Raw genomic sequence first — 20,345 nt, forward strand, 5'->3', positions numbered from 1 at the left:
TGAGGCAGCACAGGAGAGCCTCCAGTCCGTTTCCTGCCGTACCCCCCCCCCCATCTACACAAAAGATGGTAGAGGTCTAACCACCATTCAGGTTCCTGTGCTACGCAGTATGGGGAACACAGGGATACATGAATCCTATGTTCCCAAGAGCCTAGAACCTAGTGCATGAAAGGGGACAACTGAATAAAACAAAAGAAACCAAAACAACAAAGCTCCGTAACAAGGAGGATGACAGGTTCCATAAGAGGGGACAGGCAAGGAGATGGCTGAGAGCGATCAGATGCAGGAGGCCTCCTGTGCAGTCCAGCCAGGTGCACCCCAGGGCTGAGGGGGCAGCGTTGAAAAAGATGGGGAAGAAGGGAGCAGTCTCTGGTCCTGGCACCGTTCCTAGCACGGGAAACAGGCAGGATTTTATTTAGAAATGCCTAGAGACAGGTCAGAGACTCCTCTGACAATCCCGAAAACTTCCTGGACGGAGCCAGTCCCATGGAAACCCCAGTTGATGGGCATGTGGGGCGGGTGAATCGCTGAACGACTGCCCCTGTAGTAGAACAGCCTTGCCATGGAAAAGGGAGGGTCTCCTCCTTAGGAGGGAGGGGCCGGGCGAAAGAGGAGGGGGTTGGTGGAAATATGGCTGAGGGGGAGGGCAAACCAGCACAGGGAATTTATTCATTGGAGTTGTTTTACTACCTAATTAATTCAGTCATTTCCAAAACAATTTTATTTATGTTCTGTTTACCACATCAAAAGTGTATGTGGGTGTGGGGGCGAATCTTAAAATGCTAAAATAATACCCCGAGGCATCTATTTTAATCAGTTTTAAAAAAAAATTAAAAGGGGTAAGGGGAGAGTTGAAAAGAAAAAGGAACTATCTCTGTTTTTTCTATACAGTCTCTCCCAGTCATGAGAGAGAAAAAGGGAAAGAGAGAGAGAGAAACAGCCAAGCCCTCTCTGAGAGCCTTCCTGGCTGCTGAAAACCGAGCTTGTCAAAAAAAACAAATCCATAATGGCCCGAGGCTCCTCTCCAATCTATTTTCTGCTCAGCTGGTTTTAAATGAAGTTATTATGAGTCATTAAAACACCCGCAAGCCAGTGGAAGTCAGCCAATTACAATTTTAAATTTAGCCTGTTCTCTGCCCCATTCTCTTGTTTTCTTCCTTTGCCCACAGAATGCTGCTGCTGTTATTTTTTCCCCTCCCTTCCTTTACCCAAAGTGGAAGAGACAGTTATGAAAATGCATACTATTGCACACCATGCAGAACCATTCATGGGAAACCCAAATTATTAAATTTTAAAAAATGCAAACTTCAACCCCTGTTCCCCCACCCCCCACCAAAGTCAACCTGGAGTCTCAGCCTCAGCTCTCGGCCTTAGCCTTTGGGGATTCCTCCAAGAAACTCTGTTCTGTTGGCCTGAAAGGTCAGAGGTTATTTTGAAAATGAAAAGGTTCTTCGCTGGGGTCTCGTTGAGAAATGCTCCTCCTATCCATCCATCAACGGGTTCCTATAGGAACCCAAGGTGGGGGGTGCCACCAACATTCAAAAATTAACAACCAACAATGAAGCCAAAGGTAAAGCTGGGTTTGCAGCCAGGCACGAATGTCGGTGGCAATAACTAGATATCATGAGCTCATTTTGTTTTTAAATCTTCAAGGTAATGGCCTGTGTGGGCCCATTATAGCAGAGGAACAATTTTGAGTATTTCATGTAAGCACTTCATCTCAAACTCCTTTTTATTCATACTTGTGCATACAGACACACGTGCATATATTGTCTGATGAAAATACTGCCTCTTATTTTGATTATCTGTTGGTGGTGGCGGTAGGGGTGTGTGTATGTGTATGCGCACATGCGTGTGTGTACATCAGAGGACAGCCCTGTGAAATAGGTCTTCTCCTTCTACCTTTACACAGGTTCCAGGGATTAAGCTCAGGGCACCAGGCTAGTGCAGCAGGCACCTTTCTTTACCCACTGAGCTACCTCACTTTAGTTACAGAATATCCATTGATTCAAAAATACCGATCCAAGCTTTCTGTGTGGCAAGCATTTTTCCAGATCATAGGTATAGGAGAATGATTGGCAAGGGTTGTCTGGAGGCTTCCATGCTCTGATAGGTATTCAGTAAACACCTGTGTGAGCATGGGGTCTGAGGAGCAGTGTCCAATAAAGGCTTTGCAAAACCTAACCCTGTTTTTCTATCTACCAAATCCACCCAAAAACAGTATGTACAAAGAAGCCAGGGCAGAGCGCACCCACTCTGGTCTCCTGAAGGTAAGAAACCAGCACGTGTAAGGTCCAAGTGCTTCGACCTTTCTCTAGTCACGTCCTCACTAGGCCTCTGGGCCAGAGTGATCTAAGTTCCCATTCTGACAGTTGCCCGACCTCTAAGCTAAGGATCGCTGAGGGTGGTAACAAAAGAGACAGACAGACCAACAGACAGATGAGAGAAGACAGGCTAAGGAAGACGGCGACTAAGACAGATGAAGAGACAGGAAAGAAGACAGAAAACACACAGCAGTGTCAAGCGACGGCTGCCGCTGACACAGACATGGGGACGGTGACAAAGAGATAAGTGAGCCTGGAGGAGACTGGGGGGAAGTGGAAGCAAAGGAGAGAAGAGCTGCAAAATAAACACCTGCGCCTGCAGAGGGAGTGCTGAGAGGAAGAGCAGCAGCGTGATGGACAGGGCAGGACACGATCTGCAGGTGCAGGCCTGGACGCCACACCACACAGGCCCCACTTGGCTCAAGGACTCGGGAACAGAGGCTAGAGGGAAAGACAGCCATGGGAGCCCACCCAGGAACACATGTCTGTCAAGAGGCGGATCTAGGAAGTCCAGCGAAGGTGTAAAGACTCTGAGAATAACAAAACGCCATTGCTTTCAGGTCCACCCCATAAAAATGGTCCTGCACTCCAGTCCCATCCCACTCCTTCTCAGCCAAAACTCAGGGGCTTGGAAAGATGTCCAAAACCCAGGCAGGATGGAAGGAGCGAAGGAGAGAAGACTCCAGTGAGCAGCAGACAGACAGATGTCTTATCCTCTCCTCCAGGGCACCATTCATTCCTAAGAGGAACGTCACCAGCTAGCTGAGCAAACTCATGCTGTGGTGGGAAAGGAGGTGTGCCACCCTATTTGGGGATGGAAGGATCACCGAGAGAGAGCGAGAGTGAGAGACAGAAAGAGGGAGAGAGGAAAGGGATGTTACATAATCCCCACTTTCTTTCTTCCACCCTTAAAGTCATGTTCTATCTGACAGGCTCCTCTCCGAGCGGGGAAAAATGACAAATCCAATCCAAAATTCAACAGCCTGCGTTCTGTTCAGAGAGCACACAGTGTACTGTACAGCCCATAAAACTCCAAACAGCCTCCAGACACTGCCGCAATCGTCCTCCATCAAAACACTTTGTCTTGCATACAAAAATAAGATACAGCGCTGAACGGAATACAAAATCAGCCCATTACAGTACAGAGAGACTGCTACTTAGCAACGAGGGGGCTCTAAAGCCTCAGTGCTCTACAGGAAGCAAAATCTGTCGAGCCTGTTGGGCAAATGATAAACATTAGCAGTATTAAAAAACACAAAAGCCATGTAAATGGATAGACATAATGTAGAAACGAATTTATAGAATAAATTGGGAGAGGGGGGCTGGTGGGGTGTGGGGAGAAGCTGGGGATCCAGAGGGATAGACAGAATGAGCTCCCCAGTCCTGCTACAGTACCATATATGTGTGTACTAGGGGGGTTGTGAACCCTATCTTCACACAGGTTATGGGTGAAGGGCTGGAAGAGAAGCGGTGGATACTGCTGTTTAATACAAAGACCTGCAAAGAATTTCCCCAACTTTCTCAGTCCAGTTAGCCTTAGGTGAAGCCTTGCAGGCTTTGGGACCTCAAAGTATATATATGCTCAGTGATATTAAGGTGGACAGATGTGGGGGACTCATCTTCCTAGGACTAGCATGGCGCCCTAGCATATGAAACTCAGTGTAAACAACCCCCCCAGGGGGGTGAAAACCCACCCACCCAAACAACTAAACCAAAACCAGCTTGTGTGGGCTGGAAAAATCAGTGTATTTCATCAGGTGAAGGGGAAGAACACTCTGGCTAGGAGTCAGCGGCAGGGTTTCGGATCCCAGCCAAAACAGGAGCTAAAAAGCAAAACCATATTCTCCTGCTCTCAGCTGAGGCTCTTGAGGCAGAAATGGAGAGGGGGCGGGAGAGGGGAGGGGGCTACAGGGGAGGGATAGAATGGAAGGGGGCAGGAAAGAAATGTATTTTTCATCAGCCCCTGTATAATTTATAAACAGCATTAAACAGTTTTTGTTTTCTTTCTCCTCTCTCCCGTGTAGGGGCTTGGACTGCAGTCAAGCCTGCATTAATTTCTGCTTTGGGTACAGTGTGTTCTTGGAGACGCATCTGCAAGCGATCATAAACTCTCTGGAATGCTGGCAGAACATCCAGACCTGCCGGCAGGCCAGTGACGACACCACTCTGGGAAAAAGTTCAGGAAGCAGGCCAAATTCAGAGGAGGGAGAGGAAGAGCGAAAAGGGTGTTCAAGAGAGAGACAGGAGGAAGTGCTTTTCCAGCTCTTTCCTCTGTGCCACCCCAGTGTGTGGACCTCGGAGCCCCACTGCCAACAGGAATGCTCAGTGGGTGGGCACCTCTCAAGATCTGGGTCTCCCAGTAATGATCACCCCCCCACACCCTGCTCCAGGAGAGGGTATTTCCAGGAGTCTCCAGTTTTACCCTGGTGGCAGAAAGGAAAGTTGGTGTCCTCTGGAGAGGAGACAGGGTAAAGGACTGGCTACAGACTCCCCTGTGCCTGGCCAACTCCAAGCCCCGGTCCTGAGAAGCCATCTTGGAACTCTAAGGCAGCCTTTCTGAAGACCTCTTTGGGCACCCCTCACTTAGCAGTCACAGGGACTTACTAGCTGCTGTTGTTTTTCCTCCTCCTCTGTCTTTAAGAACCCTGAAGTCAAAAGCTAAGTGTTAGAAGGAGGGAGGAGGAGGGAGAGAGGGAAGAAACCAGGTCAATTCAGTGATCTTTGCCAACTTGTTTTTTTTTTTTCCCTTGATCACAAGGGCCAAAGAAAACCAATCTTGCTTCTGGTCCCAACTTCCCCGTCACTTTCACCTGCTCCATGGATAACTCAGGTCTCAGATATTGTACCAGGGCTACCCCATGCTCTTGTCCGAATTGTTAAACCCATCACCCTAGGCCTTCACTCTTCTGCTGTGGCTCAGTACGGACACAAGCCTAGTCACAGGGGTGGGTGCTCAATCAGCATGGCTAAAATCTCCTAAGCACCAGTGCAAGCAGGGAAGGCGTGTGTGAGGCATTCCCACCCTGACAGCTTACCCTAGGGTAGGAAGCTTGGGATTCCACACTGCAGCCATGTCCAATATGGACTACCTGTCTTGACTATCGAGGGGGCCAACTGATAGCTAAAGCTCAACAGTCCCTTAAGGGAAAACAAGGTTGCTTCCTTCTCTCTATGTTAGTGGCTCTCCAGTGCTGGGGAGTTACAAATCATTTTGCCCCTCCATGCCTTCCATAGTCTTGCCTCGTCCCCATGCTAGGCCCTGCACGCCTTCCTCTGCCCGCCCCCCACTCTACCCACATACTCCTCTCCAAGCAACACTGTTCTTCCCACAGGCAGGCCTCCCGTGATCCCTCCAGAGCACTTTTCTCGCTTCCATTTGAGGTCCACATCTTCTGAACCTCTCCTATACTTCCTTCTTGACACTCAGTACTATTCTTTCACCACTGTTTTATAACCGACCTGAAGTTTCCTACGAGACCAAGTTCCTGGAGGGGAAGGGTGCGCTGACATCCATCACTGTCAAAGGCACTCGACCTCACTCGTAATTAGTGCTTATTAAACATACACTCGTTCCAAAAGTGAATGATACCCCCAGAATGGGACCTGACCATCTAGACACCCAGACCCCTCCCAGTAAATAGCCTTGTCCAAAATAGGGCAAGGAGTTGCAGTGTGCTTCTAAGCCTGCAGTATGTCATGCCAGGGTGTGGCAAGTTCAGAATCCACTGAGCCACAGCCTATGGTCTGTGGTCTGTCTAGCCCCACATCCCAGCTGAAAATCATCTCTTTAGAAAAAGGAAAGGCAAAGAGTTGGGGACCCATAAATGCTTCCGGGCCTGATCCCCACAAGAACGAGGCAATAAACGAGACCTCAGGGTCATCTCTGGACACGGGTGATGGGCTGAAGGGTATTCCTCTCCTTGCCCCAACCCTACCCCAAATTTGGCAGAAACTTGAGTAAAGTTATTGCTCTTCCCTCGATGAGCCACACCCCTAATCCTCAAGCCCTTCTGATCCCGAAAACCATCTCTAAAATCCAGAACTCGGCCAGATCACTCATTAGTTAACGAGTTAGGTTGTTGGTGGTTAATTTAAACTTATTGTTATCATCAGGTATATCTCATAAACATTTGGGTAGTTAACGCATTCAAATCGGAATAGAAACTTCAATTAAACCAAACATTACTACCACCATTTAGGGTCTTAAAAAAAAAGAAAAAGAAAAACACAACACAACTAAAAAAGAGAAAGTAAGAAGGGGAGGGGAGAAATAGCAGGCTCTCAGAAGGGCCTCCTACAGGGCAAACTTCTAATTAAACAAATTGTCAATTTCAACACAATGAAAACTGATTTAAGAGTGTAAATTTAGTATTCTAGTCACTGCAAATAAGAGCTTGCCTTGTCGGTCTCCTACAGGCTGATTTCATCTGATAGGGAAGTGAAGGGGAGAGGAGGCGAAAGGAAAGATGCAGAAGGGGTAAGGCGAGCGTGCCGGGAGCGCCTTCCTTACAGAAACAACATGGAATTCAGTGCACCCTCTCCTCCAGCATCGCACAAACCCTTGTTTTCACCCCACCCCTTCCAGATTAGAAAAAAAAAATAATCGCGTATGATGACAAACTTGGCAGAGCACTCACTGTACATACTGTACCCACAAGCCTGGCTCCCAGCCAGCCCTGGCTCAGCGCCAGGACTACAATAACAAACACAGGCTGTGCTAGCCAAGAGGGGGTGGGGCGGCCAGCACCAGCAAGCAAGGGAGGAAGGGAGAGGCATGCAGCTCGGTGGAGCAGAAGAGACAGCCGGGATAAGCCTGGCAAGGGCAACGCTGAGGGAGCAACCAGGACCCAGGCTGGAGTTCTTTTCTTCACAGCATGTTCTTTAAAAAAGAAAAAAAGACAAAAACAGGTTCCCCAAGCCCTGGGCAACTACTGATCTTCCCAATTCCAATCCTTTATCCTCAAAAAAAATGGGTCTGCACTATAGATCCTTAGGCTGGTCTCACTGTCACCTCCCCTAACACAGAGTCTTCAAACCAGACAAGCAAAAAATATGTGCTATCTATTGCATGTTCCAGGACAGCCATCGTGTGTGTATCAAGATAGATAGACAGACAGACAGACAGACAGACAGACAAAAACTTGTCTTGTTTTTTTTTTTTTTAAGACAAGGTAGCATGTAGCCCAGGCTGGCCTTGAATTTGCTATGTGGCTGTAGCAGGCCTTGAGTTCCTGAGCCCCTTCCCTCTACTTCCCAGGTGCTGAGATTATAGGTATAGATCACCAAGCCCAGCATAAAACAAATCTCCTCTAGAGCAATAGGGTTCTCTTAGCTGGTATAGTGGTTGCTACAAGTCTGGGAACCCCTCAGCCAAGCCCTAACCTGTAGCAAGCTCAGGTCTCTGCAGGGAACAAAGGCTGAGGAAGTGGTCTAGCCTCGCTGCCCTTTGGGACTACGTGAATGTCAAGACACCCATGTGCAGGACGAAAAAGGAAAGACTGGGAGTCTCAGACTCTGCAGGCTAGCTGTGTGCGAGGGTGAATTCAAACAAAATGGTGACTCATCGCCAAGTCCTCTTTCACAAGGGCATTGGCAAGTGGATTTCAGAGGGGCCAATCATGTAATACAGCCAGGCTTCAGTGGCCAATACATCAGCGCTGAATTGGGAAAGTAAGGAAGCACAGCCCACTTCTTGAAGCTTAGGAAGCATACAAATAAGTCTATGGGACCCTGACATGGTACCTCTGATAGGACAAAAGTGACTCCCCCCAGGGACCCACCCACCCACCGACCCACCCACCGGCTTACAGTGAAGTGATGCAAAGCCGCTATCTTGTCAGAACTGGGGGCACCAAACCCACCTAACAATAAGAGCTCAGCAGCTCTCGGCATGCCTCAGCCATACCCACCAACACTGCAGACATGACTTTTACAGCAGAGATGGTAGCCAAGTCACGCCTGTGCCCACTGCCTGGATGAGGGCCAGGAGGTTCAGTGTGTCCCCATTCCATCAAGGCCCTCAGCCATGAAAGGATTTCTGCTGTTGGCGAGACCAGCCAGGACCTTAGAGTTCTCTTGAGTGGTTCATCAGATGCCCAAGCTATATTCCTTCATTCAATAAGTACTTGCTGATGGCAGGCAATAACACATAACACAGGCCCAATCCTGTGCCCTACCACTTTGCTGTCTGGTAAGGAGAATGAAGAGAGGTTGTACCTACCAGGCACCTGCCACACATGGGCATAGTGGGAAAGAGGCTGTGTGAGCCTACAAGGTCTCCGAGTTCAACGTTCCCGCTTTATGGACAAGGGTGAGGAGACTCAGAAAGGCCAAGTCACCTCATCAGGAGGCAGGTGACCAAGTTTCTTAGGCTGCATCTTCCTGCCTTTCAAGATGGGGAGATAAGGCAAGCCCAGAAATATAACACGGGGAAGAAAGATTGTGCTCAAGGACAGCATCAGATACAGAAACACGGGCACCAAAGGAAGGCATGATTACTTCTGACTACAAGTCGGGAGTGGTCAAAGGTGATCTCATTTTGAAAGGGGTCTGGAAAAACCTGGAAAGACGGGAGAAGTTCTCTGTTATGCAGACAGAAAGGGATGAACAGAACAAAGCATCTGATAAGCAATGAATAAGTGGAATCACGTGGGCTACGCAGCACAGTTTCTGTGGGGTACTACAAAGCTGCCAATGAGAACTTATACCATCATCCACCCAACAACTTGGAGGAGGAATAGTAAGCAGACAGCCCACCAGGCAGGCAGCATCTGGGGTGAGGTGATGAGGCATGCCCTGGGGTGACAGCTTCCAGATAAGGAAGAAGGAAAGAGGTCTAGGTAGGGACCATATCTGTGAATCGTCAGCTGCGAGCCAGGGAACTTTCTGTGGAGACATTTAGTATTCTGTCACCTAATTCTCAAAACAGAAAAAAAAATCACTTCTATGTGGGGGAAGCACGAGAGAGAGGGGGGGGGATGAATTTGGCCATAGTCACGTAGCTAGTATCTTGTCACGGGAAGGGATGGATCATGTGTTAAAACTCCGGGAGGACATATTGCTGAGGCAATATGGCCAAAGCAGAGGCAGCTACTGGTAGACACCCACATAAGGGGAGCAAGACCAAAGCAGACAGCCTTCTTTTCTCCCCGAAAATATGAGTGCAATGTTTAAAGGCAAAGCTACTAGGAAGAGAAGAACTGGCAGGGCAGTTCCAGCCTTTACAGTAACAGGCAGGCTGTGCCCTCAGCTCAAAGGTTGCAGCGTCAGATCTGCAGGCTCCTTCCCTGTACCCACCCCACCAGGCACGCAGGGTGTCAAGGGCTTCTCCCCTTTCCACACACCTCTTGGGGCAGAACAGTTTTGCCCAAACATGAACAAAATTACGAGCAGCCACGTAGTCAACCCCACTAGAATTGGATAAAATTAACTTGCAAAAGACAGCATGCTATAACTAGCTTTGAGTTCCAACCTTTCTATATCTATTTAATTAAAGGCTCTTGTATAATGTGAGCCCAATAGTCAGATTCATTAGACAGCAAGAACCTAATTCCACAACTGTTTCTGCTAATGAAACTGCAGTCTACTTTGGAAGGTAGATCGCACAGGGCATGGGTACCAGTGATGGCCTGGGAACCCCAGGGGAGAGCACGAGGATGGGTTTCTTTGATTGGACACATTCTCAGGGTGGCTTTTCTGTTCCGTGAAACTGGAAGGAAGATCCAAGGGACAAGGTGGACCGAAGCCCCGGCTGGCAGTGAAGACAATCAGACCATGGCCAGCTCTGAGCTGAGAGGGAAAATGGGCAGGAGGTAGTTGTCTGTACCAACATGGGGCCAGGGAAGGAGGCCTCGCCTACCTGAATGAGCCAGTAAGTGCATTCTCAGCCGCAAACTATCCAGGAACCGTTTTCCGCAGAGCTCACACCCGTACGTCTTCATCCCGCTGTGCAGTTTCCTGTAGAAGAGAGGAGAAGACAGGTCGCCGCTGCTCCAGCTGGACAGAAGGCAGCTCCCCACCACCACCACACACATCTGCAGGCTTGCACAGCCATTCCCAGCCGTGGGAACAGGAAGAGATCACAGTGAGGAGGAGAGAAGAGTCTCATCTCACCCTGATTGTGGGACAGTCTCCCTGTGCCCCCAGTGTCCATGGACTCTTGTAGCCATTCCTAATCTTGTCCCTAGAAGTGCAGGGTACTTCTTATCACTTTAAACACGGGTACTCCGACTCAGAAATCAGATGTGAGTTCAGAGGGCTAACTGTCAATCATGGATGGAGCCCTCCTGGCCTTTGTTACCTCAAGGCAGCACTATCTCAACCCCTCCCCCCACAAAGACACAGAGACACACAGACACTGAATTGTGCCTGATTCAAGCAAGCTCTTGCCACCTGCTAGACTCAGAAGGCTGCAACAGTGTCTTATCTTTCTCCCCATTCCCAATGTTCAGGAACTTTCCCAAGAAGCCTAAGGATGCTTCTCTTTCAGTATCCAGATATCTTTGAATAGCCATGACCTACCCCGCACACCCAAGAGACAGAAGAATTTAGCGACACTGAATACTTTCAATCTAGAATGAGGTTCTTTAGCCTATCAAGGGTCTTCCATGCATGCCATCTCACTCACCACCATTAGGATTCTATGTAGTGGCATGCTATGACTCTGGCAATAACCGGTTACAGGCTCCAAGACAAAGCTACCTCTAAGCCTAACTCCCTGCTGTGGTGTTTCTTTCCTAATCCTTTAGCATGGGGTTGGTCAGCTACAAGGAACCCAGTGGACCAGAAACCAGAGAGCTGAGTAGTGGGAAGGGATCCGAGTACTATGTGAGCTGGCCCCATATGCTGACTGCCCCTCTCTGCCACACTCTTGTTCTCAAGCGCCAATGGTCACGGCTGGATCCAGGATCCAGGCACAGCTACCCTAGTATCTGTGTCTTTCCTGTCACTAAGGACCAGGGCAGAGAGTGGCAGCCAGAGACAGGATGTGAGAGCAGCGGGGCAGGTGTGACTTGAGTTCTTTGAGATCCTGGACCACTGCTAATCCAGAACGGTCACGTGTTCAGACCACAGTGGGCTTTGGAGCTGGTGCTGCCCATGCTTGAGAAAACTGGGTAGTATGTGCTCAGACTGGCCGTGCCCATATCACAATGGCAGCCAGGCACACACTGATACCTACTTGCAGACCCCCACACCGGTGCTAAAATCACTCAGTGTGCCCCAGCGGAGACTCTGTAGCGTGCCAGACAATGGGCCAACCGTAGCAAGAGGACAACACCCGACATCATGCGTGCAGCCTTCTGATAGGGATCACAGACAGTTCTCTTTGCAGAACTCTTTCTCAATCACATTGTTCTGTTTGCTGCCTTCCTCTTCCCCCTTGCCAAAGACAAATGATTTCCCAAGCACAAACACATAAACACACACGGTCTCCCACAACACTGCTGGGCGCCCCACCCATCCCCCACGTGTTATCTCACTCTTGGCTGTGGCTGATCTATCCAAATTGAGAAAGAGGACAGAACATTTTAACTGAACATTCTTTACTCTGATTATATTTCACAATGTCAGGGTACTGGGGCATGTCCTAATAGTGTTTGGGGCAAAGTATGCTTTTAAGTGGGTACCCAGGAATCACCACACACACACAGGTGGTGTGGGGAGCGAGCACAGTGGCACACTCCTGTCGCTTGCATGGACATGATAAATGTTTGTCTTTCTAAGAGATACCTACACAGCACAAAGTCTCTTCAAGGGTAGATTCCCCGGTACTTTCCTGAAATTTGGCTATGAATTGGGTTTAGCTGATTTTCACTGTTGTGTTTTGTTAGCTTCCATGGGTACCCATGTCTGGGAGCATGAAAGGACACACCTCATGTGGCTTTGTTTTCCCAAAGGACAGTGGAATGCTCAGTCTTCAGATCTGGGGGATACTCCCCACCAGCCTTGCTTCGATCCTCCCTCAAGGGTTCCAGATCAAATCTCTCACCCCAGTGAACACTCCTAAGTAACAGCATTGCCTTTTCCCTGGATATGAGGAGATTTACTCAGCAATTGCTGAAAGTGGTTTTTCTTGTAGTTGCCAACCAGACTGGCTCCATGTGAAAGGTGATGTTTCCTGCCTAAGTATAGCAGGGTATAAGTAGGAATACCTAGCACACAAATGCAAGATCCACACCCTTATCCTGACCTAGCCCAGGCGGCTGGCTTAAAGACACTGAACAAGTCATGTTGTCATAATCGCTTAAAGTTTATTTTATTTTCTTGAGGCAGCGTCTCACTCTGTAGCCCTGATAGGCTTGTAACTTGATGTGTAGATCAAGTTGGTCTTGAATTCTCAAAGATCTGCTGGCCTCTGCCTCTCAAGTGCTGGGATCATAGGTGTGTGCCGCCACACCCACCAACCAAATTCTTTCTAATTTGTAAAATTATACAGCTTATTACCTAAAATTTTAGGTGAGATAAGCTTTTATTACTCAAAAGTCTTTATTCATATCCTTTTGACCTGGCCTCCAAAGAGTTCTTATAAGGGACACTATTATTATTTTCCTGGGCCATGATCTGCTTGTCACCATGTATTGTGATATACTGAAACACCCAGGCCATCAGACTATATGATACAGCAAACAAAACTCTAGACTCAACCCAGCAATCTGTTCATTTTAAAAACCTTCGAATTCATAGGACCCATATTTTCTCTTTCTTCCTGTGAAAGAAACTTCTAGAAGTCCACCAGAAGCCTCTCCTCAGAACCGTTTCAGCCACTCTGACTTTTCAAGTCTTTGGTGATACTGGTGCTGTGTCTTGCCCAATTCCCAGGGGAAGCACACTGCCCTGAAACTGACCTACTAACTCAGTGCCCCACACAGGTTCCCAGAGACCAGCATGGCACCCGTGTGTGTCCACATGTAGCAGAGGACAAGGGTCAGGCTTCATTGGCAGGGAGAGCAAGGCCAGGCACACAAAGTTCAAAAGAGAAAGATGGGCAACCTCACAGGCCTGCCTGGGACTTCAGGGGAGCCCTATACAAGGAGCTTGTTCATTTAAAACAAAATCTTAAAAAATGATTGCTTACACAGCAAGGAAGACGGTCTGAAGCCTTCTCCTACTTCTGGCAGAGAAGAAGCAAGAGCATTCTACAGACCCAGCAACCAGCAGATTCTGTCACAGTCTTCAGAAGAGCCCCTGCAGCAACAGACTCCCAGCTAAAGCAAGATGACAACTCTGAATGAGGTCACTGGCCCCCTCTTTACCCACGGTCACCACTCTCTGCAGAGATTTAGACCAAAATGCCAAGCTACAGGCCTTTCTCCTCTCCATGTTCAACATGCCTCCCCGATCCTGCCCTGTCCGAAGTTCTCATTTTCCTTTACGCTGCCTCCAGTGATGATGGAGTTCCCACGCACTATTCTCCAAGAGGAAGCCACACTGATGGACACCATTTTGATAGTAACCTGGTTCTAGAGTCGATCAACCCACTGTACATATCCTAAGAAGAGGATAGGCTTCAGGTCCCTACTTACTCTTTATGGTGACCCGTCTCAGACAAATGCCTGATCTCCTAACAGGTAACATCACCGTATAGGGAACAGGTGTTCGCTTATGTCCCAGAAGATAAAAACATCCATTCCTGACCATTTCTACCTACCTTCTCCAGGAAGCCAAATCATTAGGAGAAATTAGATCTAAGCAAATCGGAACCTTTAAACAACATGACAGGACTCTTTTGTTGTTGTTTTTCTCATCAGTGATCTCACGAACAAAGCCACTGTGGCCAGGTTGTCACTGGGACATGTCTGTGCTCACTGAATCTGAAACTCAAGAAGACCAGGTTGTCACTGGGACATGTCTGTGCTCACTGAATCTGAAACTCATGAAGACTCCGGTTAGGACTCTGTGATAGATGCTATTTCTAGCTAGCCTTTGCTTCCTACGCCCTGTTCTAAAGTAAATGCTCATGACTAAAGAAACCCCTCTAAGAAAAGGAGGTAGAGGGCACTCCTCCTCCTGTCCTAGGAATAATCAGTGTGCAACAGCCATGTTGGCAGCCTCCATTCCAGAACCAGACCCTAGCTCGTGGCTCCTGACGTTCATACAAGGAAGGCCCATGGCAATTTCCTCGAATAATCAGTGTTGAGCTTCGGAACAACCTTACACCCACAGGCTAGGCTTTCATCAACCCAGCGCAAAAGGGACAGCATAAGAACATGAAAGACAGCAAGGAGTGACTCCTCCTGTCTTCCCCAACCCCAGTATCCAGAAACAGCTGGCCCTAACCTTAAGGGAACCCTGGAGGCCTGACCTCTATAGAAGGAGTCCACTACCATCCACTCAGCCAAGGACCAAGAAGGCAAGTGGAAGAGAAGGGCTCATGGCATCACTAAGAGAAAAAGGCTAGACTCTCTGGCTTCTGGAGTGGGGGGTTGAGGGAGCCCAAGGCCCAGCACTGCTCCGCCTCCTATCTTCCCATGTTCTGTGTAGGGACACATGATAAAGAGGGGACCTACCCAGGAGCAAGAACAATTGAGACAAACTCTAACAGCCCAAGGGGTATACTCCCCAACTCTGCTAACATGAAGCTGACGTTACCTGACCTGTGAGTTTTGGGAAAGAGACCAGTGAAGGGAAATAGAACCTGTTAACTGGGAGAACCCAGGGGGGTGGTGTAGAACTGGACCTTGGATGATGTTTTACCCATTAGTTAACGGATGTATCCTCTGAGCCAATATTCAGACAAGGCCAATGAGGTCCTGAAGATCCTTCCACCTCACCTAGTGCCTGATCAGAGGCAGCCCTGCATGGCAGCTCCCTGATGCTGGTGATTTTACCCTCTTCTTATTTGCTTTGCTGGTTCTTGGGACTAAAAACCTGAAGCATGCTCACCATGCTCTGTATCCTTCCGTAGTCTTTTTCATCATGACACAGGCTCTCTCTAGGTCTCAGTTTGCCCTGAACTCCCTCTGCAACCCAAGCAAGCTTTGAACTTATTACAATCCTCCTAGGACTTCAGTGTCCAGTGCACATGGGATTATAGGTTTGTACCTCAAACCCCAGCTAGAACTTTGGCCTTCTAATCTAATGACCATGTGTTCTAGTTTACTTTTTGTGACTATGATAAAATACTCAGACAAAAAGCATATGAGGAGGGAAAGTGGTTTACTTCATCCTAAAATTTCAGGTTATAATCCATCACGGTGGGAAGTCACAGAGGCAGGAACTGGAAGCAGCAGGTCACGTCTACGATCAAGAGCAGGAGCGGGGAGAAATGAACCATGCATGCTCACTTGTTTGTCTATGCTCAGCTCTGTTTCTCTACTCTTACACAGTTCAGGCTCCCCTGCCTGGCGAATGCTGCCACTCACTCTGAAGGGCCTCTTCACATAAACTAAGACAGCCAACCGCAGACATGCCCACCAGCCAACCCAATGTAGATGATTCCTCACCGGGATTCTTTCCCCAGGGGATTCTAGGTTATGTCGAGTTGACATTTAAAGCTGTGCATTGCATCACGAAGTTGACCTAATCAATGGCACCTTCAGAAGCAGACAGGAGTTTCTGTGAATAAAATCCAGACCGAGGTCTAAATGCATTCTCAAAAGCCTGCAGTCCACTAAAACAACAACTCTCTCAAAGGTCCTCTACTTACTCGGGAAGCTAGCTGCATGCAAACCGGCTGGGCCTCTCTGGAGAGAGACTACATCAACAAACGCGGACACTGGCCCAATCTCTCCTTGTGGGGACACCATGAGTGGGCCAAAGCCTCTAGACTCAAAAGAAACAGGCTTTCAGCTCTGCTGTAAAATCACCTGGCTGGGCTCACTCAGCTTTCTAAACAGATACTAAACAGAAAGGGGAGAGCTCAGTATTGGGCTATCTCACCTTCCTTACGACTGCTGTGGTAAAAAAAAAAAAAAAAAAAAAAAAAAAAAAAAAAAAGTCTTAACTCTGAGGTCCACAGACCTTTATTTCAAATGACATGACAAAGGCCAACCAGTAGTCAGCAGTAGTCTAAGACAGTGCTGACATAAAGATGAGGCCATCAGAGATTTCCTCCCCAAAGACAGTTTCTGGCGAAAGGAAGGCTGTTTAGACTATCCATTCCAGTCTCCTGCATCGTCTGCAGCTTCGGTGATTCTTTTCCCTTGGTTTGGTTTGTTTCTGATACAAGACCTACCTATGTAACCCTGACTCACCTTGAACTCACTCGGTAGCCCAGGCTGACCCCATGCCCATGATCCCCCTGCCTAAGCCTTTCCAGTGCTGGGATTACAGCATGTACCAACATACTCAACCTTCTATGTGGATCTTCATGAGAAAGGTAATGGCTGAACAGTGAATGCTACCACAGGCATCCACCCTAGACCAAAGCGAGCTCTTCACATGGCCTGAGGACACTTGAATGTTCCCTACCTTCTATGGGTGACATTGGTCTTCTCAAAGAATGTCTCTTAATGCCACCAACAGTGTCATAATCCAGGCTGGGCAGGTCATTAGTCACAACCAGTGTCGCTGTGTCATATACATCATTCGAGATGTTTGTAAGTTCCTCCGAACTTCAAGCTCTTTAAGGACGGGAATCATGCCTCCAGCTCTGCCTTCAACGCCTTTAGCGCAGACTCAAGAAGACAGAGACATGGAAGAGGAGATATTTCTAGCGAGGCGGTCTCCAGCTGCTCTGAGACCGAGGGACACACCTGGCCACTGTCCTGTAGCCCCAAGCGCCTGCCAGAAGCTGGAGAGGGGTTGAGTCCCAGGGAGAGAGAAAGGGCAGTTCCAATCTCAGCTAGGAACAGGTCACTTTCATTTTCTCAAGACAGAAGGGAAATTGTCCTTTTACCCACTTCTCTTTAAAAATGTGGCCATCAGACAATCATTTGACAAGCTTCAAATGCATAGCTGGTATTACCACAAATTATCCTCCTAGCAATATAGTTGGTGGCTCCCTGACTAGTCAATATTAATAAACATTACCCAACGCTTTTTACAACACAATTTATTTTTAATACAGATCTTTATGTATGCCATAAAGTAAATATACTAATAAAAGCCAAGGATTTCAAAGAAGCAATTTAAAGAAAAACAACAACTGAGAACTAACAATGTTAGTTAACACCTTCCCTGCTGCAGGTCTGGGTGGGAACTAGGGACACAGAGGCTGCAGAGGAGGAGAAACAGGAGACCATTTTGGTTGGAGTACATGTTGACTGGTTACACCAATCTACCAGACTGAGTGCAGGAGATGGGGTTTTCACTCCAGGTCTGCTCCCAATCAGCAAACAACTTTGGCCAAGCTTCTCTCTCTCTAGCCTTTGCCTTCACATCTTTGCAGCCAGGCCAGTTTAGATCAAGATGATCTCTTGGGTTCTTGCTAGTCAGCTCCACAAGCTGCAAGGTGGTGGGGGCTGATGCAGTCTACACTGGCTGTACTCTATCTCCTTTGGGAAGGGTCCACACCACGTTCATCCTCTCGGTCCTTTATCACTGAGCCCAGAACATAGAGAGGGTTCCATGCAATGCATAATGCATTCAAAGATGGAAACAACCCCAAAAAGGGAGTTTGAGGAGAAAAATGTGGGAGAGGGAGAAACCCACATTCCCTCTATACATTTCTATATACTCTATGCAGCTATAGGCTTCAGTACAGGATAGCTGCCTCTGTTGCCCAAGAAAGAAACCTCTTTGCCTTATTACAGGCTCTCAGAAAGAAAGTCATACATCCATCATTGGCCTGGAATCAAGGCCAATCTGGCCAATGAATGAATCGATGGGCTAATCCTATGCTTCAAAAAGGCATCGGGGGGGGGGGGGGCTGGAGAGATGGCTCAGTGGTTAAGAGCACTGGTTAGTCCTCCAGAGGACATGGGTTCAGTTCCCAGCACCCACATGGCAGCTCAGAATTGCATGTAGCTCCAATTCTAGGAGATCTGACACACATACAAGCAAAAAAAATCAATACACATAAAATAAGAATAAATAAAACATACAAATGTTCTTTAAAAAAAACAAACTCAAAAAACATCAGAGGGCTAGAGAGGTGGCTCTGGAGGTCAAATGCTTAAGAGGCAAGCATGAGGACCTCGGAGTTCACATCCTCCACAAAAGAGGGGTGTGGTCTTGTATATCCACGACATTAGTACTGGGACGGTGGAAAAGATGGGCCCATCCCTAGAGATCACGAGCCAATTGTCTAAGCAGTTGATGAGCTCTGGATTCAGTGAGACCCTGATTTAAATGATAAAGTGGGGACTGAGAGTGGAAGACACCCAGTGGCAGGCTCTGGCCTCCAAACATGTGCACACACATGTGTATGCAGACCTGAATGCCTCACACTTGCATATATACTACACAAACACACACACTCACACACTCCTCATATATATGGAAATAGGACAAACAAGAGCCTTCTCTGTAGTCTAACCACACCAAGTATACGACTTCCAGGTAAGAAGACTTCTCAGTACTGAAAAAGGATCTTGGAGCCATGGGTTTTGGTTCACTGGACTTTAGCACCTGGCAGGCTGAAGTCGGAGGACCCCAGTGAGTTTGCACTTGGCCTGTGCTACAGAGTGAGGGAAGACCCTGCCTCCAAAGAGAAAAGCAAAGGAGACCAGGGGTGATCTCACACACGCACACACACACCTTTAATCCCAGCACTTGGGAGGCAGGGACAACCTGGTCTACAGAGTGAGATCCAGTCAGTCAGGGCCAAATATAATGAGAACCTTTCTCAAGAAAAGAAATTGAAGGAAGAGGTGGGGAAGCTGGAGCCAGGGCAATACAGGAAATGACAAAGGCCGGTGCTGAGCTATCTCCCTGAGGAGGTAATCTAAGATGGACCCTCGGGGCATTAGAGCGGTACGTGGCCAGGGCCCCTGGCTGTTACATAACCTGCCCCTTGTTTTAAAGCTATTGAGTTCTCTGAAGTCATTTATTTCAAATATCTCTATCAACAAATTTCACCAAGAACAAAAGTTTTTCATTTGGGCTCTGGGCTGTGGGTTGATGGTATCACACACAATCACATACAGTCTCTTTCAACAAGGTCTTAGCATGCTTATCTGTGAAGTTGCTGGTAGCCAAATATGACTGAAATGTTCTATTTATGCTCACTGGATTAAGGAGATGTTGCAACACTGCACAAAAACCTGGCAGATGTAAGCAAGGTATTACAGCCAAGGCAGTTAAGATCTGAAGGCAGGGATCAATACACGCGTTTGTAGTTTTCCTTTTAACAAAGAAGAAAAGTTGCATGTGTGTGTGTGTGTGTGTGTGCGCGCGCGCGCGTGTACGTGTGTATGTGTGTGTTTAAAGAGAACAAAAGAAAAGAAAAATAGTAAAAAGCTTCAAGATTTATAGCTTTCCTGAGCTTTTTCCAAACCCAAAACAGGGTACCATGATGCATACGAGATGATGTCAGCCCAGGGAAACAGAAATAAATCCAAAGCGCTCTCTGCAGATCCTCGCAGGCCCTATAAGGGAATCAGACTATGGTTATGGATGAGCAGGGGTTGATTTTTATTTTTTTAAATCTTTCTGTCTCCCATACAAGGTTTTCTACAGCACAAATAGCCAGTTTCTAAGAAAACAGCTTTGAAAAATCTACATTTTCGTGATCTCGTGCTGCCTGCGTATGGGTGATGTCTCTGCCTCTTGGTTACCAAGAATTTTCTTAGGATTCCACTTCAGTCAGGGAGTCAAGAGAGCTGCCTTTAAATCCCAGGGACCTGCCCAGAAACTTGGGCCATTGTGGAGCAGAACGGAGGCCTCTTAAAGTCCCCGCAAGCCCATGCCTTTGGAATTAAACCACTCTGAAAACCCTTTTAATGTATATTGCCTCATTCTTCCTGCTTTACTACACTGAAAATTAAATTACTTTTCTATGAGGATTCTGAGCTTGAGCGCCGGGGCTCTCCACATCAGTTATCAACACCAGAGATGAGCTGGGCAGATTATCTGTATGGACATCAAATCACATTCTAATCACAGTGGGAAAATTATTGTCATTTAATGAAGGAGTGGGAG

At 47.8% G+C, this 20,345-nt stretch overlaps 1 protein-coding gene across 3 annotated transcripts in view; it reads right to left on the bottom strand.

The window, feature by feature from the left end:
* The window catches only part of Zbtb16 (zinc finger and BTB domain containing 16), a 184,754-nt gene that overhangs the window by 82,759 nt on the left and 81,650 nt on the right, over positions 1 to 20,345 (bottom strand). For all 3 annotated transcript variants that reach the window (XM_041638710.1, XM_041638712.1, XM_041638711.1), the window contains exon 3: positions 10,183 to 10,280. In XM_041638710.1, the coding sequence (XP_041494644.1) occupies positions 10,183 to 10,280 (98 nt within the window). The remainder of the gene's footprint in view (positions 1 to 10,182; positions 10,281 to 20,345) is intronic.

Source organism: Microtus oregoni, unplaced genomic scaffold (genome assembly GCF_018167655.1).
Source record: "Microtus oregoni isolate MIOR12 unplaced genomic scaffold, Mior012 000055F_ref0000237, whole genome shotgun sequence".
Classification (NCBI taxonomy): domain Eukaryota; kingdom Metazoa; phylum Chordata; class Mammalia; order Rodentia; family Cricetidae; genus Microtus; species Microtus oregoni.